The 26,809-nt window shown below is 39.1% G+C and overlaps 1 protein-coding gene and 1 long non-coding RNA gene across 2 annotated transcripts in view; one reads left to right on the plus strand and one right to left on the minus strand.

The window, feature by feature from the left end:
* The window catches only part of ADGRV1 (adhesion G protein-coupled receptor V1), a 566,898-nt gene extending 555,818 nt beyond the window's left edge, over positions 1-11,080 (plus strand). Inside the window, exons 90-91 of the mRNA XM_082378598.1 lie at positions 114-291; positions 10,621-11,080. Coding sequence (XP_082234724.1) covers positions 114-291; positions 10,621-10,739 — 297 coding nt within the window. The 3' untranslated portion in view covers positions 10,740-11,080. The remainder of the gene's footprint in view (positions 1-113; positions 292-10,620) is intronic.
* Positions 1-26,809, minus strand: part of LOC309622620 — a 1,071,855-nt gene that overhangs the window by 28,693 nt on the left and 1,016,353 nt on the right. The window lies entirely within an intron of this gene.

Consider the following 26,809-nt stretch of genomic DNA (forward strand, 5'->3'; position numbering starts at 1 on the left):
TTCACTTAGTCTTTGTAATGCGATGCAGAGATAAATAGCTCATATAGATTTCAGGGTAAGTATGTATATACTCATATTATGGTTTCCTTTTCTCCCAACCCCAACCCAAAAAGGTGCCACCTGACTGGGAGAGAGCATCCTTCCGACAAGCCAGCCAGGCCAGCCCTGACTTAAAGCCAAGCCCACAAAATGGCGCCACGTTCCCTTCCTCTGGAGGATATGGCCAGGGGTCACTAATAGCCGATGAGGAGTCACAGGAGTTTGATGACTTGATATTTGCATTAAAAACTGGTATGTGAACCCACAAACCCCATTGGAAGTAGGCACTCTTGCTATGCTACAATTTCTATCTTCTTCCCATGAAGTTGCAAAAGTACAATCAGTCACCCGTACCACATCCCAATTCTCATGACCCATTCCTAATCCCAGCCGAATTCTAGGATATTTTGTTCTTGGCACCAAATATGAGACAACCTAAAAATAATTGACAATTTGCTTTTAAGAAAAAGGCATACTCTAACTAGATGTAAATCTCTCTGCACTGGAATCTTGCTAGAACACCAAGATACTGCTGAGTCATAAGAATCTGGTAGTGATCTCCCTGAGAGAGTTTTGCCTCTGACCTACCAAAGAGAATTTCTTATGGAGTATCTTTGGAGCAGAAACTTGCAAAGGCAACATAATGGGCCTCGTATAGTTCTACAGTTTTCAAAGTGCCATCATATATATAGTATTTCATTGGCTTTTCCTATATGTTCAACTCCACTCAACCTGTGACCCCGATGGAGAGTTGTTTTCAAATCAAATATGCAACTTTTTTCTTTTCTTTTTTCCCTCAGAAAAATGTTGAACTGTCACTGTTAGAAAAAGTTCAGTGAACTTTTTCATTTCTAGATGTACAAACATGCAAGAAGATGTGTCCGTGTTCAGATGAACCTATTGAAATAGTCATTCAAAAGTGCATGCTACTATATATATATTCCCATGTCAGATCAGTGCTTGGCAGTTGGTAAACCTTTTGTAGATGTTGTTGGAGAATGAATGAATGAATTCATTTCATGAATGAGTGAAAGAAAAATGAAACTTAGAGTTTGCTTGGAGGAATAGACATTAGATAAACATGACATAAAGAAGAGTAAAATAAGTAGTGGAAAGAGTTATTAATTATTGAGAATTCAAGGAAATTTTTTTTAAACCTGCTCAGTTGATTCTTGAAGATATATAGAACTTAAGTAAGAGTGGAAGAAAAGCATTACAGACTGAGGGAACAGAATTAGCCAAAGCCCAGGGCTGCAGGTGCATGACCTGCTTGGGGAGAAGAAGCATGCAGTGTGGCTGGGATGGAGGGTGAGTAAAGCCAGGCAGCAGGAGAAAAGCCCAGAAAGTAGTTTACCTACATTGTTAATAAGTTACTGTAGTTCCTCAACTGGGTTTCAGCAAGCACCCTCCTTGGGATATTCCTAGACATCCTTGGTGAAACGATCCCCTGACCAAGTATATTTGGGAAACTGCAGAGATTCACAATTCACTTGAGCATTTTAGCAGCTCTAAAAAGTCCTAGAGTAAAGAAACCCACTTCACTTAATTTAACTTGGGGCTTCCAGAATACATTTAGTGATAGATTCATTTGGGGGGAGCAGAAGACTTCCTGATACCCTGCATAATATTAAAATGCTCTTCAGATGCCATGCTAAGGGATGGGATTTTTATAGAACTCAGTGAGCCATCAAGGTTTTTGAGGAGAGGCACAACATGTTCCCACTGGTTTTGAGGCAAAATAACTCTTAGGGAAGTCTGAAGAATAAATTTAGAAGCAAAATCAGAAAGGCTGAGAGGTGTTTACCGTGGTCCCAGGGAATAAGGTTTAGGCCTCAAATCTGGGGAGTGGAAAGAAAAAGGACAAGAAATGCTGAGGAAACACTGAGAGGACAGTCAGCAAAGGCTCATGCTTCTCACCTGGGTGACTGAGGGATCATACATAGAGCATTTGCTTGTTTATTTGTTTTCAAGGGGAAACTGATGAGTCCAGACTTGGATAATTTGATCATCCTGCCTGGTGACTCTTAAATAGTCAAGTTGGGATCTTTGGCGAGGGATCGGGGTTGGAAGTAATGGTCTGAAAGGCATCATGCAGAGATTACATTTGAAGCTATGGGGATGAATAAGTTTAGTCTGGAAGAGTGGAAGCTAAGAGAGGAGAAGAAAAGAAGTGAGGGAGGGAGAGGGAAAAAGGGAAAACACGAGAAAGGAAAAGGAACAAGAAGAACATCTAAGATAATACCTACGTTTAAGCGTAAAAAGAAAAGGGGCCCACAGAGTACACTGTAGCATGGTCAGCACGAAAACTAGAGAGAAGAGTTTCATGAAGGAGGAAGGAACAACTGTATAAAATGCTCATTCGAGCTAGGACTGAAAGGGGGCTTTCAGATTACAAATAGTTCCCAGGGTAGATTATGTCCCCAGCACTGCAATGCAGTCAGTTGATGTTACAGCACTGGAAGCATACAATGAATTCTTGCAACGTAATTAAATTAGATCTGGGTCCTATATATATATATATATATAACAAGTATTAAATGCATTCCATTCCGGAATATATGGAATGACTTACTTACTTATAGACTGAGTTTAGCATTCCTTAGAGTTCACTAAACTCTTCAGGAAGTAAATACTTTGAAAGACCACAATAGCAGTCTCTAACACTGGCCCCCTCTATTTTTAGAAAAGGTCCGATAATAATCAAGTACCACCCCCTAGATGCTTTCCATCATGCAATATGGTCAAATCAAAGGAGCAGTTCACCTGCCACTCCATCCACAGTGGAATTCACAATTGATACATAGGCCAGATGTGGACCAACAGGGAGTTTTATTTGACCTTCATTGCACTTTAACAATTTTTTGTGGCAAAATTTTAAAATTTAGAGATATCCCATAAAAATCCAGAATTTCTTTAAAAAAAAAAATCTACCAATAGAGTGCTTAAAATCTAACACAACACTGCTTGATTGGAGCTGAGTAATGGCTGCCCCTTTAGACAGGACATGAGCTCTTCAGTTTGTCCAGTGCCCACCAGACCTGTGTCACTGATTTATGTGAGCCTCCCTGGCACCTGTGATGTTTGAGTTTGCAAACCTTGACCTATCTCAGGTCCACCTTAACTGCGGGCCACTCCAAGTCAACTACTGGGAACAGTGGGACTTCCAAGTCTTTTTCATTTGAACCCCTAAACAACTTTGAAAAGTTATGTTACCCTTTGCATATATCTAAATAAACATCCAAAGGGTTTCATAAGTTTAAATAGAATCAAACAATGTCATTTCTATTGTATTATAAATTTTAGGGTTTAAGGGCCTAAGTACCAGAGCAATTTGATACCCACTGCTATTCATTTTATTTTAAATATATACAAGAAAGCTTTTCTTTTACATTTGGGGATTTTACACTATTCTCTTTTCTCTTTGAACTTGTATTACCATTCTACTCCCGATACAGAATTTTATCCTAAGGTAATATATTTTATGTTTGAAATTCATTTAATTGGTATAAAATAGAAGCCCTTGCCCCAAAGCCAGTCATGGACTTGTTTTTCCATTTGAATTTTAGCCATATTGAATTCCTTAAAGGAAAAAAAAAAAAAAAAAAAGGACACAAAGGAAAACACTATTGACCTTTTTCATTTTTAAAATAAATTGTCTTTCTATGAGAAATTCACATTTCACTCTAAAAAGAGGACATCATATCTTTCAATTAGTTGTTCTTGAAATGCATCAGCCTCTCCACAGGCAAATGAGACACTCAGTTCTAGACTAGTGATGCCATGGTTATTATTAGTTATTTTAATAGAACTCTCCAATGTATCATCAGTGTCCCCAACCAGGACTTTGGGAGAATGAGAACAGTCACCCTGGGACAGCGTCCATTTAGGGAAGAGGAGAAGGTAGTGAGCTAACTAGAACAGATTCAGCGCACACAGAGTGTGAGTGCAGGGTGGAGGGGCATGTACTCTGTTTACATCCCTAACAAGAAGTGTTTTGAGTACTGGCATTTTTATGTTGATCCAAAGCTGACAAGATTCTAGAAAATGTCAAACTGGGAGCCTGTTGGGCTTAGAAACAGGGTGTTTTTCCACAGGGGCTTCTCCCAGAGGGACTAATCTGATTCTCCATCATCCTTAGTCCCTTAACTTCCTGATTTTACCTCAGACCAATAACACTAATGTCATGGTAAACGTTTCCCTACTGGAAACTTTTTGTTTGTTTTTTTGTTTTGTTTTTTTTATTTTTGGCTGCGTTGGGTCTTCGTTGCTGTGCACGGGCTTTCTGTAGTTGTGGCGAGCGGGGACTACTCTTCGTTGCGGTGCGCAGGCTTCTCACTGCAGTGGCTTCTCTTGTTGTGGCACGTGGGCTCAGAAGTTGTAGCTCATGGGCTCTAGAGCGCAGGCTCAGTAGTTGTGGCGCACGGGCTTAGTTGCTCCACGGCACGTGGGATCTTCCCAGACCAGGGATCGATCCCGTGTCCCCTTCATTGACAGGCAGATTCTTAACCACTGCGCCATCAGGGAAGTCCCCTACTGGAAACCTTTAAATGATTTCTTTTTCAGCCAGAAGAAAATAAATAAGTCCTTGAACACCAATGAAAACATTCAGAATCAAGGTCCAAATTCATGAACTCCTCAAAGGACTCATAAATTTCTCTTTCAGAGACATCACATAAAACTACAATGACTTATTTAACTTCAAGAACTTCTGCAGCCCAATGTACTAAACAAAGTTAGGTGGTCATCAAGGTGGAAAAGTAAAATTTGGAAATTTTTTTTTTTAATAAATTTATTTATTTATTTATTTTATTTTTGGCTGCGTCGAGTCTTTGTTGCTGCATGCGGGCTTTCTCTAGTTGCGGCGAGCGGGGGCTACTCTTCGTTGCGGTGAGCGGGCTTCTCCTTGCGGTGGCTTCTCTTGTTGTGGAGCACAGGCTCTAGAGCGCAAGCTCAGTAGTTGTGGCTCGTGGGCTCTAGAGCTCAGGCTCAGTAGTTGTGGTGCACGGGCTTAGTTGCTCTGCGGCACGTGGGATCCTCCCGGACCAGGGCTCGAACCCGTGTCCCCTGCGTTGGCAGACGGATTCCTAACCACTGCGCCACCAGGGAAGCCCAAATTTCGGAAGATTTAGATTTTTTTTTCCTCAGGAGAAGATGAAGGAGTATGACCTTTGTTTCACTGCCGCATTTTAAAAGGCCATAGAAAATAAGAGTGGGCTCAGAGAGGGTTCAGAGAGCTCTGTTTTGGAATCCTAGCTCTGCAGTCTACTATCTGTGTGACTTTCAGTAAGGAACTCAACCTTTCAGTTTCCTCATTTATCAAATAAATGTTCTTTTTTAAAAAAATTTATTTTTTTAATTTATTTATTTTTGGCTGCATTGGGTCTTCATTGCTGCATGCGGGCTTTCTCTAGTTGCGGCCAGCAGGGGCTACTATTCCTTGCGGTGCGTGGGCTTCTCATTGCAGTGACTTCTCTTGTTGCGGAGCACAGGCTCGAGGCGCGTGGGCTTCAGTAGTTGTGTCATGCGGGCTCAGTAGTTGTGGTGCACGGGCTTAGTTGCTCCGTGGCATGTGGGATCTTCCCGGACCAGGGCTCGAACCCGTGTCCCCTGCATTGGCAGGTGGATTCCTAACCACTGTGCCACCAGGGAAACCCATCAAATAAGTGTTCTTATTGTAAGTTTTCATGAAGTTTGGAGATTGTCTATGTGAAGAATCTGCCACAGTGTCTGGCAGAATTTAAATTCAGTATGTGATATAAATTATTTGTTGGGTTCGATTTGTTGTTATGTTTAAAAACACTTTTAAATATTCATAATGTGTTCTGTAACACCTGGGTGTTCACTGTACCATAACTATTGAGTGAGGGAGGTTCGTGCTTGAATGTGTGCCAAGGAGTTTGAAATTTATTCTATAGACAAATATGAACACGTGAAACCTGTGGGACAAAGAAGTCACACGAATAGAGCTGCCCCCATAAGAGGCTGTAGGATGTAAAAGACAACATCCTACGTCTGGGGTCAGAAGTCCAGTTGGGGGACTTCCCTGGTGGTCCAGTGGTAAAGATCTGCCTTCCAATGCAGGGGACACGGGTTCGATCCCTGGTCAGGGAACTAAGATCCTACATGCCGCGGGGCAATTAAGCCCACATGCCACAACTACTGAGCTCGCGCCTCAACTAGAGCCCACGTGCCACAAACTACAGAGCCCACGTGCCCTGGAGCCCACGCCACAACTACAGAGAGAAAACCCGCACGCCACAGCTACAGAGAGAAAACCTGCACGCCACAACTACAGAGAAGCCCGCACACCATAAGGAAGAGCCCACTCCACAACGAAAGACCCCGCACGCCTCAGCGAAGACTCCGCATGCCTCAACTAGGACCCGACACAGCCAAACAAATAAAGTTTAAAAAAAAAAAATTAAAAAAGAAAAGAAGTCCAGTTGGATATCTTCATTCTGTGACTTCCCTGCTGTGTGACGTGGGCAACTCAGTGAACACCTCTGATCCCCATTCAGTCCCTATGTCTGTAAAACAGGACTAATAATCATGCTTTCCTAACTAAAGCATGTTGAAATGTTGAGGAAAGGAGAGACGCTAGATGAATGTAAATTATTACTTGTAGTTCCTTTGACATTGCCCGTTCAGTCTACCAAGGGGGAGAGTTAACTGTTATCGCAGTTGCTGGCTTTTTCGTGAATTTTTGGCTTAAAATTTAAGCATGAAAATACCTTTCAGAAAATCAGGATACTTACTGCCAAATACCTTCCTAGACCATTGAATGAATTACAAAGAGACAAGAAACCTGGGCTGTGTTCCCAGTTCTGCCGTGTTATACTTGTATGTATAATGTGTCCTTTCTGAGTCTCAGCAAGGGATTAGGATTTGGGTATTGTGCATTTATGTCAACTGGGAGGAAATTGAAAAGGAGGATGAGGTGGATCGTACAGATGTGGTGACTCAGGGGAGGCTGTATCTAGAACTTGCTAACATCTTCCAGGGCTCTGGGCTACTGAACAAGCTGGTGACACCCAGTCGCTTGTAAAGCTGCACCCCACGTTGAACCTTCCAGCCCAGTGTGCTTTGTCCCTCACAGTCTGCTCAGCAGGCTCTTAGTTCAGAACTTCTAGTGTGCTTTGTCCCCATGCTGGGCAGACGTTTATGCATTCCTAGTGGCATTTAGAGCAGGCCAACCTTGAAATCAGAGGGAGTTGGTGCTCATTTGTTCATTAAGACCCACTCTTCCCTGGTGCTAATGCTGGGGTCCTCTCTGTTTCTCTGTAGTTGACCCCATATTGGGCAACTCTGTTACTCACCGAGATCAAGCTGCTATAGGCCTCAGGGCCTCAGTCACCTTCTCTTTATAAAATGGCAATGTGTCACTGATCCACTTGGAGGTTCTTCTAAGTCGGACAGTTCCTCTGCTTCCCTGGCAGAGAAACATGGGCCCTTTGTCCTTCAAAGGCAGTGTGGCAAACTCAAATGTTACTCACATGTCGGGCCAGTCAAACACTATAACTGATTCAAGAGGGCTGATAAAAACAGCGGCATAGGGCTTCCCTGGTGGCACAGTGGTTGAGAATCTGCCTGTCAGTGCTGGGGACACGGGTTCGAGCCCTGGTCTGGGAAGATCCCACATGCCGCAGAGCAGCTGGGCCCGTGAGCCACAATTACTGAGCCTGCACGTCTGGAGCCTGTGATCCCCAACAAGAGAGGCCGCGATAGTGAGAGGCCCGCGCACCGCAATGAAGAGTGGCCCCCGCTTGCCGCAACTAGAGAAAGCCCTCACACAGAAACGAAGACCCAACACAGCCATAAATAAATAAACAAACAAACAAAGAAGTGGAGAATTGTTTAAAAAAAAAAAAAAAAAAAACAGCGACATACCAGAAGGTAGTACCTGATCCATGTTTTGGTTGTTGTTGTTTTATACAATCCAGAAATACAGGCCCAGTGTTGCCTTGTCTTCTACTTTTTAAAGAGTAACCCCAAATCTGATTTTTTATGTTAAATGTATTCATTTTTAAATCATGGCAACTAACTAAATTTTTGAAGATACATTGTCATTGGTAATATGCTAGTTCTTAACTTGAGGAAAGAGTTCGTGGGTGTTTGTCACGTTTTGCTTCATGACTTACATGTACATTATATATAGAGGTACCCTACAATTGATCATCCATACCAGGACAATTCAAGAGAGTAAAAGGGGTGTGATTAATAATTTTTTCAGGTATAAACTAGGACTTTTCTTTTCAAATATTGCATCCTCCAGCTCCCTGCTTGAAGGAATAGTAAAAGAAGTATTTGTGAAAGGGTGTGGAAATGGGGCTTGACGGATAGGTAGGAAGACCCTCAGGCTGGATTTACATGGCACTGCAGGACCAGTCAAGAGACATCACTTTGAGAAAGCTCTCCAATGGGCAAAAGTTGGAATATGTCTATCTGGTGAGGTCCAGCCGGGTTAGGAGTATCTTGAAAGGCAAGGCAGAGGGTTCCAGGCTGACGCAGTTGACAACAGGAACTAATGTTTGTTCTTGAGAAGGCAGTGGAATGCAGAATGGATCAGAGGAACAGAACAGGCAATACAAATGGAAGAGGAATTTTCAAGAACTAGGATGCAGAGCATAATTTATTAATACGTTGAGCAAACATTTACTGAACACTCACAGTGTGCCGGGCACTGTCCTGTTAGCTAAGAGACATAATCCAATGGGTGAATCTGAAATTTTAAAAGAGAATCATCATGTTTCCATGGGTAGCAGAGGGGATACTACCTGAGTTGATATTTATAGGAAGAGTGGAAGCAGCCAAGCTAAAGCGTTGAGGGGGCAGAGAAAGAGCATCCTAGGCAGAAATGCTTGAATAATAACACGGTGGGGAAAGGGAGTGACCAGCAGCTCTAGTGAGACATTAGGCTAGAGAGCAGGCAAGAATCAGGTGGATCGTGCCTTGAAGCTGGGCTGAAGACAAGCCCTCCAGAGGTCAGACAGCAGGAGGAGATACAAAAGAAAGCAGAATAGCTTTGGAAAGGGTCAACAGGGGACTTCCCTGGTGGCGCAGTGGTTAAGAATCCATCTGCCAATGTAGGGGACACAGGTTCGAGCCCTGGTCCACGAAGATCCCACATGCCGCCGAGCAGCTAAACCCGTGCGCCACAACTACTGACCCTGTGCTCTAGAGCCCGCAAGCCACAACTACTGAGCCCACGTGCGACAACTACTGAAGCCCACACGCCTAGAGCCCGTGCTCCACAACAAGAGAAGCCACTGCAATGCGAAGCCCGAGCACCGCAAGGAAGAGTAGCCCCCGCTCACCGCAACTAGAGGAAGCCTGTGCGCAGCAACGAAGACCCAACGCAACCAAAAATAAATAAATAAATTTATTTAAAAAAGGAAAGAAAGAAAGAGTCAACAGGTCAGTGGATGAGATGGGCCAGTGCAGTGTCAGAGAAACAAAGCCAGGAAGTGGGGTTTCAACAGCAGCCTTTAACAGAGAGGCAAGGACAGAGACCCAAAAGAGGGAGGGTTTGGCTAGAAAGAGGTCATTAGTGGGCTCCTGCTTCCATCTCCAAATAGGTTAAGAAAAAGCTAATCCACTATCTTCCCATAGTTACTAACTGCAGAATTGCCTTTCCTACATCTCAGACAGATAGGGAAGTCTCAGCTGCCCAGGCAACTGGTTTTTCACTTCCCTTCTTGTTTGCAGTCTTGTGCCCAGCAGAGGGGGTGGGGCTGGGAACTGTATTCTCTGGTGATTCAGCCAACAGCACACCCTGTGACCACATCCCTAGTCTGTGTGTGTGTGTGTGTGCATGAGAGAGAGAGTGTGTGTGTGTGTTTATGTGTTCCTCTGCACATTACAGAAGAAAACAACAAGGTGTTAGTCTAACATAGTGTCAAGTTTTCCGAATTATTCTGAGTTGTGAAAAAAGTAGTAAACAGTGGAGCGTCCTCAAAACAGAGATTCCAGGCGCTATCTCCAGTTAACAGCTAGCTTTGTGGGATTCTTGTGCGGATCTGTTTTGGCGCTGTGTTACATAATTATTTTTATCTTGGGAGCAGATCTGAGTCATTGAGAGCCAGTGTCTTCTGGGCACTGATATGATACCAGGTGTTGTCAATGCACAGTTTTCTTCTCGGATCCCTGCCAAACTGAGTCTCAGCTGAAGGACCTACTAGGTTCGGTACATGTAGGGTTGGAGGTTATACGTTTTCTAACAGCAAATCCTACCCCGCTGAAAAATTCTAATAACCTACCTGATCTTTTTTATTTTAGTAAGCCCCCAATTAAGAAATGCTGTTCTTTGGAGTAAGTTATACCTGTCAACCATGTAGAAACAGAAAAAAAGATTGAGAAGCCAAATTCGTGTCTTTAGAAATTAATTTGTACTTATAAAAACTACCAAAAGGAATTTAAAATACAGTTTTATAATTGCTAGGTATTAATAATATTTATTCTAAAGGTATGGCTCACTTTTTACTAATATAATAGAAATAAACGTGTGTTGACTTACTGTAACTTGACCATTAATTTGCTGGACTAATAGTTGGGAGTTTTGTGTTTATTCTTTTTCTATTGCAGGTGCTGGTCTCAGTGTCAGTGATAATGAATCTGGTCAAGGCAGCCAGGAGGGAGGCACCTTGACTGACTCCCAGATCGTAGAACTCAGAAGGATCCCCATCGCCGACACCCACCTCTAGCACCTCATTAACCATTAGGATGAGGGTACTCCCCTGTTTGTATTGGCTCTGTGCTAAAACTTTCTAAGTACATGCAGCCATATGATAGGACTCTGTGAATGGTACTGGATGACTAACCCAGAGATGATTGTTGTGTTTGGAATATAAATTACTTATCTTTGTGCAACCTGAAAATTAACTGCTATAATGAAAGACTGGATCGATTTGTATCAGTTAATAGGATTGACATATCAGTTAATAGAATGTACATATTCCAAGAGTATTAGTTGTTTTTTAATGATGCTACGTGGCTAACATTGTTTAATAAAGGTAATAACAATCAATAAAAACCATAGAATCCATTTGGCATGACCCAGGCTCATTATTTATGAGGAAATATTGTGCCTGAGCAAAGAAACAAACTCTATCAAGATGATGTCCAGCACCCCGTTTCTTCCCACATTGATACAGGTGACCCAGATTTAAGACTTCACCTTCATTCCTAAAAACCATAAAATGTATTGTCTGTTGATTTTGCACCTGAGTGTTGACGGAGTACTGTAGTTTACATAGTCTTTGATCAAAAGTATGTATTTTCTGCTCATTATAAAATTAGGGATCTGAACATTTTCCAGAATGAATGTTCTGTTCCCAGTTAAAAATAACTTCATCAAGCATTTTAGTACAGCTAAGAAGAGGATCATCCAAACAGTGCAGAGTTTGTTTGGGAGAAATATTTCTTGGTTTGGATTTTTCAGTCTTTGTCTTGGAATGAGAAATCAGCAAGTATGTCCTAGAACAAACCCTATTATGTTCAAGATGATTTCATTGACTATGGTTCCAGAGGAATCATTAAGAACAGAACAAGTTTGTTCTAAGAAAGCCTTTTTGACCTTTTATTTTTGAACTCTTAAGTATTTGGGGAAAAATCAGTAGTCATTTCAAGAAAAAATTTTAAAATTGAAAAAAAATCTGCCTAAGGGAAAATTTTGTTCTGTTAATCATTTCACTTAAAACCATAATTAAAACACCCAAGTGTTCTGTCATCACTGTGAAGCATGGCTTTATTTTTTATAAAACCTGAGGTGGCATTACTGATCTTGATGAATTATAAAATGACTCTCCTTTCTTCTTCCTATTGGTCCTCCCCTACTTCCATCTCCTCGTATATTGAGTTTTGATCAGTGACTTTTTAGGTAGGAAACAAAAGCTGCACAACAAAATCAAACAGCCTAAAAGACAAAGGCAGCATCATTGGCAGAGTTATAATCCTTTTTAGGAAGTTTAGAAATGGTGCTAATAAGATTGAATTTACGTTACATGACAAATAAGTTAGTGTCTCTCTCAACCTACAGCATTGTACTGTAGTCTCTTCCAAAATAAGAAGCAATTGATGGGGCTTCCCTGGTGGCGCAGTGGTTGAGAATCCGCCTGCCAATGCAGGGGACACGGGTTCGAGCCCCGGTCTGGGAAGATCCCACATGCCGCGGAGCAACTAGGCCCGTGAGCCACAATTACTGAGCCTGTGCGTCTGGAGCCTGTGCTCCGCAACAAGAGAGGCCGCGATAGTGAGAGGCCTGCGCACTGCGATGAAGAGTGGCCCCTGCTCGCCGCAACTAGAGAGAGCCCTCGCACAGAAACGAAGACCCAACACAGCCAAAAATAAATAAATAAATAAATAAATAAGTTAACAAGACTTGACCCTGCTGTGTGCAAAAAAAAAAAGCAATTGATGGAATTGGTTATAAAATAAAAATTTAACATGAAAATTTTGAAATTGGTAATAAGCATTTTAAAATTATTAATAGGTTTTAATGAATTTGAGGCTTAGATAATGATTTCAGAAATGTGAGATTTTATGGTGTGGAATCCATGAGTCATAATTACTATAACATTTTTTTTGCAGATAACTCGATTCCTATTTGTCACTTAAGGTAAAGTTATTATCAGCATTTTTAAAGTTCCTAAATGGATTATAACCATACCATAATGAATTCTCTAACAAAGACAATTGTCAATAGCTATTTTCATTTCTACGTGTTGTCAGAATTTGGGAAAATCTGGCCAAAAACATGACCAATCACAGACACCTTTCTTACTTCAGCTTACTGAATTTCTATTGTTATCCAAAACGCCATCTTGATAAAGAATCAAAAGAAACTCCTGCCACTGAGCAGCATGATTCTTTAAACATTAGAAGGAAAGGGCAAGATTTCTAGAAGCTGCAGTGCTAAAACAAATAAGCTTCATATTCCAACAGCAGCAATATTTTGCTATCCGGTTTCCTCTCAACGTAGAGTGAGATGGGACATCAGCCAGGGAAGGATAGTACCAGGTAGGAGGAAGCAGATCAAATCAAAGTCTTAAAAATGAAAACTCGAAGACTAGAACTATAACACTTTGTGATCTTTCTTTTTCAGGAGGTTTTAAGCTCCCTTTCTCCATGACATTTTAAAAATAGCTTTATTAAGATAGAATTCACATTCAATACAACTCATCCATTTAAAATGTGCAATTCAGTAGTATTTGATTATATTTCATTATTGGGGGTTTTTACAATTAATTTGTATTGGAGTATAGTTGCTTTACAATGTTGTGTTAGTTTCTGCTGTACAGCAAAGTGAATGAGTTATACGTATACATAGATCCCCTCTTTTTTAAAATTTCCTTCCCATTTAGGTCACCACAGAGCATTAAGTAGAGTTCCCTGTGCTATACAGTAGGTTCTCATATTGGGGTTTTTTAAATTGCTCTAAAATATGTGCAACACCAAATTTGCCATTTTAGCCATCTTTAAATGTAGTTTTTAAATTCAGTGATATTAATTATACTCACAATGTTGTATAATCATTACCTCTATTTCCAAAACATTTTTATCACCCTCAGACAGAAACTGTGTATTCATCCCATCTCCTTGACATTTCCTTCCCTCTGTCAGTAGACACCTAACATTTCTTTGGGAAATGTCTCTGCGTCTGCATTTTTGTAATTATTTAAAATTTGTTTTTCTTGTTGCTTTAGTTTTTTTCTCAACTTTTTTTTTTCTTTTAGAATGTTAAGGCCAAAAAAAAGGATTTTCCTAATTTGGATGCAAGTGCAGACAGGTATGCAGTTGAGGTATGGAGCAGAAGTAGAGCCCACAGAATTCCAACCAAGCCAGGAGCCCAGGCAAATGAAAATCTTAGTAAGCAAAACCCAGAATGAATTTCACTCTGGAACTGTATCTTTGTGTTGGCTTTCAATCTCTTGAGGTGCTTTAGGGTTTAATTAATACTTTCCATGGTTCCTAAATCTGACCAGAGAAGTTTAAATACGCAATGGGGTTATGGCTGGAAAAAGAAAATGCTATTCAGGAATATAGCTCCCAAACAACTTAGCCTTGTGTTTACCGGCACTTAAGATCCGCCTTGAGTTTAGCCTTAAGTACTCTGGGTAGATCTGTTTGAGGGTAGGTCTCAATCAGATCAGTAGGTAATGCTGAGTTTTCAAAACAGCTGGGTGGCAGAGTGGATCTCCTCTAGACAGCCTGACCTTGATAGGAACAGAGAAAGCAACATGGGAAATCCTGTATTTCATGTGGTTTTTAATTGTTAATGGCATGGACCCAGTTCCCCAGTACTGCTCTAGCAGGATGTAAGTCAAAGGACCACATTGCCTATAAGTATCATATTTAAAGAATGGACCAAGTGACTGAGGCTCGGAACTCTTCCATTATCTTGAATCTCTTTTAGTCTAATTGACTAACTAGTGAAATACAGGTGATTGATATTCTTATTGGTAAGATTTAGTTGGTACATTGATGTTGTTATTCAATACATCTCACCTACCTAAACTTTTCACTCATCAAAATAATTTTAACATCATAATAGAAAACCAAACTCACCTTTGCAAAAATTTAGAAAGCCCCAGATGCTTTCTAGCTAGCACATACAATGAATACATGAATACATGCACAGTATTTTTAAGAAATAATAGCCCTGAGGGGGAAGAAACTTTACTTCTATTGTGGTCTGTAACTATTCAAATCACCCTGACAAGTTTGGCAACCCTCTTAATTAAAAATTACTACACTGGAGATAAAAGAGTTTAACAATTATGGTTAGTAAACATCTTTTACTTAAGTAACTTACATGGTTTCAGGAAAAGAAGCAAATGGAGAATAACTTTGTTTCCCATCATCTATGACAATGGGATGCAGTTATCAAACACTGTTGCCATGGTCCTTGGGAGCACTATGGGATGCTTCAGTTCAGTTCCCAGCCTGCCCCTGCCAGGGACTCAGCAATGGGGCCCAATAGCTTAGGCAGTGCTGTGAGCACCAAGGTTAGCGCTGAAGTCCCTAGAAAGACTCAGCTCAAGGAAATTGTTAGCATTCGCAGGGCATGAAATGGTATGTTGGTCCTGTGAGAAAAGATAAGTACTCACTGTTTTCTAACAGATAAAAGGATTCCAACTTAAGCAGGGTAAACTATGCTTTTCCCTGTGATTAGCCTTTAGGAGTCTATGAGCAAAATCACAAATTTGATATTTTTTAAAAATTTAAGAATGTATTAATACCATTTGTTTTGTAACAAGAATGAAGGGAAGAGACAATGCAAATCATTTCAACATCACTTATTTGATTATGTTTATTTCAAAGGTAAGGGTGTATGCTTGTGAGAGAGAGAAACAGAAAGAGAAGAAGAAGGAAGGGAGGGAGGGAAAGGAGGAAAAGAAAGATTGAAAAAAGAATAAAAGAATTCTGGGAATTCAAAGCAAGAAAAGCAAGGAAAATCAAGATAATAATTTCCATTACGGTTTACAATACACGATAAAAAGATATTTTGAAAAGCTGATTCATGAAGTATGTGACACTGTCCGTCATCCTGCTCCACAGTATATATCCTTAGTCTGTACATTCATCAAAATCATTGCAGAATTTCCTTCTTCTTTTAAGACTGAATGGTATTTCATTGTATGTGTACACCGCATGTTCTTTATCTGTTCATCTGTTGGACATTTGTGTTGTTTCCATGTCTTGGCTATTGTGGATAATGCTGCAATGAAGATGGGAGTGCAATGTCTTCAAGATACTGATTTCAGTCCTTTTTCGTAAATACTCAGAAGTGAGACTGTTGGATCATTTTTCATTTTTTTGAGGAACCTCCATACTGTTTTCCACAGCAGCTGTGCTATTTTGTATTCCCATTAACAGTGCATTCCACATCCTCACCAATACTTGTTTTTTGTTTTTTTGGTATTAGCCATCCTGACAGGTGTGAGGTAATTTTTCATTGTGCTCTTGATTTGCATTTTCGTTATGACTAGTGACATTGAGCCTTTTTGCATATACCTGTTGGCCATTTGTATATCTTCTTTGGAGAAACATCTTTTTACATCCTTAGCCCATTTTTAAATTAGGTTATTAGTTTTTTTGCTATTGAGTTGTAGAAGTTCCTTATATTTTAAAGATTAATTTCTTATCAGATATGTGGTTTGTAAATATTTTCTCCCATTCCACTGGTTGCCTTAACACTTTCTTGATGGGTGAAACAAGACAGTGACAGAAAAACAAATACTGCATGATTCCACTTATAAGGTATCTAAAATAGTCAAATTCATAGACTCAAAGTGTGGAATGGTTGTTGCCTGGGGCTGAGGGCAGGGAGAAATGGGGAGTTACTAGTCAACAGACATAAAGCTTCAGTTAGGCAAGATGAATAAGCTCTAGAGATCTGTTCTTCAATATTGTGCCTATAGGCAACAACACTGTATTGTACATTTAAAGTTTTGTAAGAAGGGTAGACTTCATGTTCAGTGTTCTTACCACGATAAAATAAACAATTTTTTAAATTGTTAACAGGACTGCTTGATCACTATTCTTCACTGCAAGTGCTAGCATTGCATGGAGAAGGAAGTTCAAACAATTTTTTAAATGTTTTCCAGTCTCTTCTGGAACTCCTAGTTAACCTCTCACAGAACCCCTAATGACATCTGCAGAACCCCAAAAGAGAAACCCACATTTGACTGTAAGCTCCTGAAGAGCAGGAACTACGTCTTACTCGTTTTGGTATCCTGAGCACCTAGCACAGTGCTTGGAACAAAATTGATGACCAATAAATACTCGTTCAACTGAAAAATAATTATCCTATTTGGATAGCTAATTAGAGCATAATTTTTCTTGATCTTTTATAGTTTTATTTACAGATGTTTTGCCTTTAAGAATCCGAATGAATGTCAGTTATTGCACAAATCAGATGCCATATCATCTTCACATTACCAACAGCTTTCATTTCCAAAGCTATAATTTGTTGAATTATATATATGTAATTCATTCTGCTTCCTAGTCATCCAAGGAGTCTTGAAAACCACTGAAGACTATGAAAAACTTGTCATTTTCATTTTGGCAGTAGTCTATATAACAAGTTTCAAACTAGGATAATTTTTTTAAGGCTTACTAGGCAAGGAGGAGGCCAAACCAAAAGTACATAGACAACAAGAGGTGATGTTTACTCATCATATCTCATTGTTATTCCATGACCTGTTAGTCATAAGGGCTTTGTGTGGGAAATTACATATGCATGAATATTTTGTAACCAAAGGGTTATAATCTACAATCTTTCTCATACTTAATTGGTTCCACAGTAGGAAGTCAAAGAAGTATATATGTGTCATTTCATGGTTGATTCATTATGCCCGTACTAAATATATTTGAAATAATGGTCTGCATTGTAACACTCAAACCTAGATATATAATTTCTAATCTTAGTGAGCCAAGGGAATAAGACTAATTGTACTCTGAAGCTAAGATGTCAGTGTCTACCAGATTAATTGTTAGTGTCCAAGGTTCAGAAGAACACACTATCATCTTCATAACTGAGCAATGCCTCTACCCCATGCTATTAGGAACTTATTATGGATAAGATTCAAGACCTTCCCATATTCAACCACTTCGTGATTTCTCAAGACAACCCAAAAGATTATGAGTCAAAAGTCATTGTTTCTTGTCATTATCCAAGATAAAGACTGATCTGTGGAAAGTAGACTTTCTTTCTGGCAGAGGACAAAAATATGTTTGAAGAAAGCAACTAATTTTTTAAATAAACATTTTAAAGTCAGCCAAAAATAGTTGATAAATTGCTCAAAAATCACAATTTGCCTGTGTAGATGCTATAGACTATATAACAGAATTGCCAGATTGTAAGGATGAACAGAAAGATGAACAGATTTTATTTGAATTTATCTTTGGTCCAAGTATTTTAAAACTCTATAAATGAGAACTGTATAAAATATTTTGAAAGAGAGAAAAAACATTTGTTTAATTCTACAAAATCTCCCTTTTTGTCTTAGCTTTTAAGACTGCTCACATAGTAAAGAAGGTTTTGGATCTTTACCCTTTGTCTTCCTATTTACCGTTTCCCCTTTTCCTCATACTGGCACACTTATTTTATATGAGAAACAATTTCTGAAAATTTATATTAGAATCATGTATTTAAATAAAGTATATCACATTTTTCACTCCATGTGAGAAAGTTTGATTAGAAATAAGGATTCTTTCTTTTTTTTTTTTTAAATCGGTCATCAATTTTATACACATCACTGTATACATGTCAATCCCAATTGCCCAATTCAGCACACCACCATCCCCACCCCACCGCAGTTTTCCCCCCTTGGTGTCCATACGTTTGTTCTCTACATCTGTGTCTCAACTTCTGCCCTGCAAACCGGTTCATCTGTACCATTTTTCTAGGTTCCACATACATGCGTTAATATATGATATTTGTTTTTCTCTTTCTGACTTACTTCACTCTGTATGACAGTCTCTAGATCCATCCACGTCTCAACAAATGACTCAATTTCATTCCTTTTTATGGCTGAGTAATATTCCATTGTATATATGTACCACAACTTCTTTATCCATTCTTCTGTCGATGGGCATTTAGGTTGCTTCCATGACCTGGCTATTGTAAATAGTGCTGCAATGAACATAAATAAGGATTCTGATGGATAAACAACAAGGTCCTAATGTATAGCAAGGGAACTATAGTCAATGGAAAAGAATATGAAAAAAGAATGTACGTGTATAACTGAGTCACTTTGCTGTACAGCAGAGATTGGCACAGCATTGGAAATCAACTAGACTTCAATTTTTTAAAAAACCAAAAAAAATATAAGGATTCTGTAAAAGTTTAGCTTATATTAAGATGAAGTGCACCTGCTTGCTCATCAAAAGGAAAAGAGAAAAAAGACAAAAAATGGAGATGTGTGATGTTCAGCCAGTCCTCCTGAGAGCCTAAGTCACCACCTGATCATGATTCAGCTGCTGGAGATGAGCTGTAGGCTCAGGTACAAAAGCATGCATTAGAGGCTAGACAGCCAGACAGGGAGAGCAGAGCAATAGAAAATGTTTCTCTTTGTGTTTTTATCTTATCCTCAGGGTTTGTTTAAGGCTGATAACAGCTCTAAAATGTTGCAGTTACTCCTTAATACAGAGATGTTGACCCTTAGATTGGATTAGCCACTGCATTAGAGGCACTGTTACAGAATTCAGTCACACTAACTTCTTCACAGCAAGGAAGGTCTTCTGTCCCCAAAGAACAGATTGAGGTTGGAGATCTGCAGCCCAGAACGAGAATCTCTCCCCTCCCAACCTCAGCTGCCCTGATGCAGGCACCTGCATTTGTGCCTCAGGTGCTTGGGGATATTTGAGAGCCAGAAAGGCCCACTTTTGTGTGCTGATCGTGGTCGGAACAAGTAAAGGACCAAAACGGTCAGCATGTTCTTCTCACCTCACATCACTTCCACTTTGTAGCTGGAAATACCAGGTAATTTTTTTTCCTTTCACAGTTCCCACCTATATCCTCCCCACTGAGTGTTGAAATATGGGTTATGTAATCCACACTGGATTTTTAGAAACTCATTTAATAAATACCCCCACTCCATTACTGCCTTTAGGGAAATGAAAAGCAGTTGGTATTTTCTACCTTCTAGGATTTTCACCAACAAACTAAATATGTTTTCAGCATAAATGAGGCAGAAAGACACTTAACTGTAAGTGTTCTCAATGCAATTTGTGTTTTTGGCAAAGACAGGCAAGATTTTTCTGTATGTGGGTGAATTATTTTGATATAAGATAAGAGACGAGAGGTGAGATGGGATGAACCTTTTTGCTCTCGCCTCAGCTCAGGAGGTTTTGTGATACTCTCTCCCTTCCTCTCCCCTCTCCTCCCCTCCTTTCTTCCTTCTCCTCCCCCTCCCCCTCCTCCTCCTCCCTTTAGGTTCTCTGAAGTAGTTGTTAGGGGTGAACAAATTAGCAAGTCCAAACAATTATTCATAGTAAGTTTAAGAATGATTTATTTTATTTAAACAGTGATCAGTTCCCTTATGACATTCAGACTAGTAGACTCTGCTTGTTAATAGCTAGGAAACCCTATAAGGAAATTACTTTCCTGGACTTGAAAGGAACTTATACAAATAAATATGACCAATTGTATACTCTACAACTAAAGAAAAATGTATAGAACATATACTGGATTTTCATAATAGAGCAAACAATAAAAGGAATGAATCCCATCAGGTGGAGAAATTTATTTTTTGAAGGATCACAAGTAGATGCAGTTATTAGAAATAAAGTAGGAATTGAACATGCTTTAAAGACAAGGTAAATTGGATTTATTTTGCAATACAATTATTTAAGTCAAGGAGTAAAAGACAAAAGCACTATAAAATATTTGACAAATTTGGAACACAAAAGATTTGTGTTGGAAAATGGTACAACTCTAGATTAATGTCTGCCTATTTTACTTAAAGGTGAGCTTAGAAACAGAATTATTCACTAAATGATTACTCTGAAAAGCTCTCTTTGCAAACGCCCAAAATTTTCTAAAATTCTATTGGATTTAGCCTGCTGCTTCATTTCTACAAGAGAGTAGCTTATATTTTCTATTAAAACACATACAACTGCTTACTTTTCTTGGTTTCATGGTACCGTACTTGAGATTATATACTCCTATCTCATCCAATCAACAGAAGTTTATAGGCAAAGTTCAGTGGATTTTGTATTTTGCTCAAATATTATCTCTAGAATACAGGGTTGTCCATTTGGAATTAAAAGATTCCTTCACTTTCCAGCATATAAGCTATTTGACTGCTTTTGCTGTCCTTGGAGAACAGCCATTCTTTGCAGGACTTAGATCGCAATAAATAACACTGAGACCACAAACTAGAAACTCTCTAAAGATGGCAAGCCTTTTAACTTCAGTGATTTGTACTTCTCTTTGCATCTACACCTTCTCCAAAGCATAGTTGCTGAACACTTAGACCTTCAGAGTGGAAAAATGCCAATCGGATATATAATATATTTCATGCATTTCATCAACTCGATTCCAGTTGTCATATGGTACAATCTGTAGAAACCAAGGCCCTGTATGACTTTTGGAATACACAATAGTTGATTACTGTTTTAGGACTAAACTGTGTAATGTGAAGCAGAGTGGGGAATTGCTCACACTCTGCCTGCTTCAAGGCAAAGTAAAAATTAAGCTCAGCATGTCATCACATACTTACAAGTGACTTATGTGAGCATTCTTTATAAATAGATTTTGACAGTGCCAAGGTTTCCAATAAAATAGGAAACCATTAAAATGGTTTATCGTTTATCATTTGTATTATGAGAAAAACAGGGAGAACCCTGATTCCCCTCAGGCAAGAATTGACCCTTCAGGGAGTGTAAAAGAATCATAGACAATGGTGCAAACTATTAAATTCATTCCCAAATAGGTAGGCTTTTTAAAATGTGGCTTCTACAATGACCACCTTGGCAGTACGTATGTTCACGGCATGCGAAGAAGTACACATAGTAAAAGATTTTATAAGCTTCCTTTTGATGACATTGATGAGCTGTAGTTCAGTTTTCTCTAATAACTCTAAAGCTTCATTTCAAAGAAGAGACCATCATTTGTTTTAAAGAAAAATGTAACAGGGGTAAGATTAGAAATTTATACACGATACGTGCCCTTCTACGGTACAAATTTTATGGACAGTGAAATAAATGTAGGAAGAAAGCTCTTGTGAAGTCACTTGAGAGAGAATATTTTTAGAGTGTCTTAAAAATATGAATGAATAGGACTTCCCTGGTGGCACAGTGGTTAAGAATCTGCCTGCCAATGCAGGGGACACGGGTTCGATCCCTGGTCCGGGAAGATCCCACATGCAGCGGAGCAACTAAGCCCGTGCACCACAACTACTGACCCTGCGTTCTAGAGCCCATGAGCCACAACTATGGAGCCCTTGTGCCACAACTACTGAAGCCCGTGTGCCTAGAGCCCTTGCTCTGCAACAAGAGAAGCCAATGCAGTGAGAAGCCCGCGCACCGCAACAAAGAGTAGCCCCCGCTCACCGCAACTAGAGAAAGCCCGCCGCGCAGCAACGAAGACCCAACACAGCCAAAATAAATAAATTTATTTATTTATTTTTAAAAATATGAATGATAAGACAACTTTTATAATACAAACCAAAGTTTATAGCTAACAAAGTTATATACAGTAAAATTCTACATATTTACATATATGCAAATATATAAATATAAAAATATATTTCCATATTATATGTATATAAATATATAACATATACATTTATATATTACATTTACAATGTAAGTATATATTTACACACATCTTCACAGACACACAAATGCACACATATAATAGTGTTCAGAGATTTTCCATTTTTTCTTTGGTTTTTGTGTATTTTTCAAGTTTTCTGCAAAGAACACGTATTATCTTTGAAATCAGAGAAAGTATATAGCTTTTTCGAAATTATTTTAGCCCTGAATTTAGCACAGGTGGTATTTAAGACACCTCTTTTTTTTTTTTTTTTGCTCAATTTCTAGTGAAACAATTATAGCTAGTGAGATCTTTTTAAAGACAATCTTTAAAAGCAGTTTTAGGTTTACAATAAAATTGAGGGGAAGGGACAGAGATTTCCCATATACCTCCTGCCCTGATACTTGGATAGTCTCCCCTATTATCAACATCACTCCCCAGAATGGTACTTTGTTAGGACCGAGGAACCTACGCTGACACATCATAATCATCCAACATCCAAAGTTTACCTTACAGTTCACTCTTGATGTTGTAATTCTCTGGGTTTGGATAAATATATAATGATGTAATCCATCATTATTAACTCATACACAGTATTTTCACTGCCTTAAAAATCTTCTGTGCTCTACCTACTTCTCTCTCCGCCACCCACCCCTACCCCCGGCTGGTGAGATTTTTAGAGTCTGAGGTGAGGACCTTGAAAACCCTGTTCCTGGAGGAAATTACCTGCTTTTATAATCTGCTTCATAGATGATATTAGGAGACCACAGTGATTGACTCACAGTGACCACCCTGAGCCTTGGGACCACTGGAGCCATGGGCGATAGAGCCTTGGGGAGCCCTACTCATAAGCTCTTAGACTTCCCTCTCAGCCTAAGGAAATCTTGAATTTGTGTGTGGAAAGCAAGAGGGAAAAGAAAAGGGAAGCCCCAACCCACAGGAAAGGTCTGTCACTGGCAGTTTATAGACGGAACAAAGGAGTGCTTTTATCCCAATCAGTGGGTGCCACAATGTTAGCATACTTTAAAGATAATGACATATATTTGGTGGTTATTCACCGAAGAGTGAACATTTGGGGTATTACTTCAGATGTTTGGATTTCTTACATGTTTCAGGGAAAAAAAATAAACAACTGTGCTATATTTCAAAGAAAAACGCTAGCTCTAATTTTTTACCCTTCAGATGTTTGGAAATTTCAAATAACTCTTCCAAATCTGATCACTAAATATTTCTTTTGTTGCACAGAAACTGACTTTTAAGTCACTGTATTTAAGTACTAAAAAGCAAAGGGAAAAACGGGTCCTCTCCTGCCACTTTCTCTGGACTCCCAGGCCCAGCATGCTTCATATCTAATTGCATGCAATCCAAACCTTCTCCTCATACGGTTCCCATCATCCTCAGAGCACCCTCTACTCAGCAAGCTCAGAGCTTCCAGCCTCTCCTATTTTGAAATACATGTAGCATAACTCAGCATTGTTTTAAAAAATCTTTTTTTATATTTAAGAACTTTATAGTTCTTTGATTTGTTTTCCTATCTTATATTTTTAAATAAACTTAATAGATTGTGCTTCATTTACAGTTGTATGAAATAGATATTCTTTTAATTATAGTTGTCGAAAGTAAGTCAGTCTACTTTTATACAAATTGAGGTTCATTGAGAGGTGTCCTGCTCCGTTCTAAAATTAGATCAGTACATCCACAAAATGTTTTCTGTCTCTGGAGGCCCTCCATGCCCAATGCCATCTGTTTTCTCCTGCTCTTCCTCCCACCCCCCTCCCCTTGAATATTCTCTCTCTTGAGTAATATTTTTCGACTTCTTTATTCTTTCTTTTATTCTCTTACTGTGACAATATCAAAGACAATGTCGTAACCAAAGAGATACTATGTTACTCAGGATAATTAATGTTAGCTATTGTAAGAAACAAATAGCAACTTTCAGGGGCTTAAGTTTATTTCTTGTTTTGCAAAATTCAATATTCCTCCCCTCCAAACAATGACTCAGAAGACCCAGCTCCTTCTATCTTGTGGTAGCATCATCTTTCAGACCCTCAGAATCCTTCATTTTTAGCAGAGTGGCCTGGGAAAGAGAGAGAGAGTGGAAATCTTCATGGGATGTGTTGTGATCAGAACTACAAGTTCATTGACCAGAGCTCAGTCACATGACTGAGTACAAGAGGGGCCAGGAAATATGCTGAACTGTGCACCATGAAGGAGTGTATCTAGGTAAACACCAAGAGCCTATACCACTCAGTTCTTTCCATAATCACACCATCTCAGGTGACCAACCCTTATCTGGGGCATGTTTTATGCACACCCTCCTCTTACCATCCTAGCCACCTGTTGCCTTCTCTGTCTTACCTCTCTGGCGCTATCATTTTAACTCACGCAGAGCTATTCTTCCCACAATCCCAGTAAATTACTTCCTGCCAACCCTCACCACTGTACTTCAATTTCCAGGTAAGAATCAAACACTTCCAAAGCTAATATCCTTGCCTCAGTTTGTGTTTATCCTTTCAGTGTTTGTAAAGAACAAAAAATGATGGAGAAATGATCCAATAGAATCATCACCAGCCACCATAGGAAACTATTAATACTAAGAATAAGAAACCATAAACATGGCTATGATGAAAATTCTAGAGAAGAGAGAAGCTGAAATAAGAACTTAAGAGTTTTCGTAAAAGATTAACACAATATTACTTGATACTCCGATACAAGTCTACAATCCTTCAAAATTCCCTGAGATGAAAAGGTAAATCCTCAGTGCCAGAATAGAAAGCCTGGGGGTAGAAACTAGAGTTATGAAAGAGAAGTGCTCCAAAGAACAAGCTACATGAGGAAACATCTTGCAATTTTCAGACCTGAGGTCAATGGCCCAAAGATGAGTTGAAATATTCTGAAATACAATCTCTTACACCAGACGTCACTACTAAACCAGATATTTTTCTTCCCCGGAAACAAAAAAACAAACAAACAAAAAAAAAACCATGATGAAAAGACCTCACAGCTCTTCTGGAATTCAAAATCATACAAACACTGCTGGAAAAATAAATAGAGGGAGGTACTGAGGGATTTCCTAGTCTTTGCTTGTAGCCATCAAATTAATCATATACAGTAAAATTAAAATGTTCCTATTTGACTTTATAATAAGTCAAATTTGACTCTTCTTTATAAGGCATGTTATAGTTTTTCAAACTTTGTTTAGGTTTATCTTATTAACTTCTTTATCTGTATCTCTTGAATAACTTAAGGGAGTATAACAGTCCTTCTGATTTAGATTGACTTGTTGCTATTAAAACTTTTTTTTAATCAAAATTATTCTAAAGCTTTACACCAGGTCAGATTGTTCTTGGCTGAGTGGGGCAATAGTAGGTATTATAATTAAAAGTGAAGAAACAACTTAGATCAGAATAAAAAATTTTCCCTGGCTCTTTTACGTACAGGAAATCATAGATTATTCTTTTCCAAAGGGTAAGAAAACAATCTTGTGTGAGTAATAAGACAAATTTTTACACAAATAACCAATAACATGAGCTAGGCAGATGTTTATAAATTCTTTCACTTGTGCCATTTCTCTGGGAAGTTATTCAATTTAGGAAAAAGAAAATCATTTAAAGTGCAAGAGAATAGATGCTTTGCTCTTGGGACCTTATTGTAATATGCCAGAGACAAAGTTCAAGTCATTCTTATTGTTAATAAGCCTAAACTGTAAAATCATGAATAGTGTGATAGATTCTTTTGGTTGCAGAAAGATCCACCTATAACCAGCTTCTGTGATAAGAGGAAATTGACAAGTTATTATAAAATTACTGGTCATGGTATGGAACTCTTTTCTCTACCTCTCTCTCCCTTCAGACTAGATTTCTGTGCTTCCCGGGTAGCTATGAGAGAAAACGTGGCTGACAAAATATACCAACCTATCCTCCGTTTAAGAAAGTACCTCAATCAAGTCCCAATTCTTCATTCCTGCAAATGAATCTCAGGTTGTTCCAGTTTGAATCAGGGTTTCAACCTCTGATTCAATCAACTTTAGCAGGGTCTGGGTCGTTTCATACAAATGGGGGTTAAAGGTGCACTGCTGGTACAGTTCAAGAAAAACACAATATACAGTAATAAACAAGGGCAAGAACAATGTTAGCATTAAAGCCTGGAAAAGTAAGCTTGCACAATGATGAATCAACCACCGTAACTAAAATTATGTAGTAATCTGGCTGATTAGCTGTCAGCTTTAGTAGCATATTACACACAATCTCAATGAGCTACTTAAAGAGCCAGGTTAATGTACTAGTTGCATCATTGGCCTCAGACAACTCACAACCACGAGGAAGATTCCCAAGGAATGGCTCATCCATCTACCTATCCATCTGTCTGTCTCTGTCTCTATCTCTAGCTGATCCACTATTTTGTGTTGCCGCACAGGCTCTGAATTGTTTAGCTTTAGGGCACTCAGTTCACAAAGACTGTGATGTGTATATCATCTTCTGGTTCTACTGTACAGCAGTCCTCTTCATA

Source organism: Balaenoptera borealis (assembly GCF_965194805.1).
Source record: "Balaenoptera borealis genome assembly, chromosome: 2".
In the NCBI taxonomy this organism is placed as follows: domain Eukaryota; kingdom Metazoa; phylum Chordata; class Mammalia; order Artiodactyla; family Balaenopteridae; genus Balaenoptera; species Balaenoptera borealis.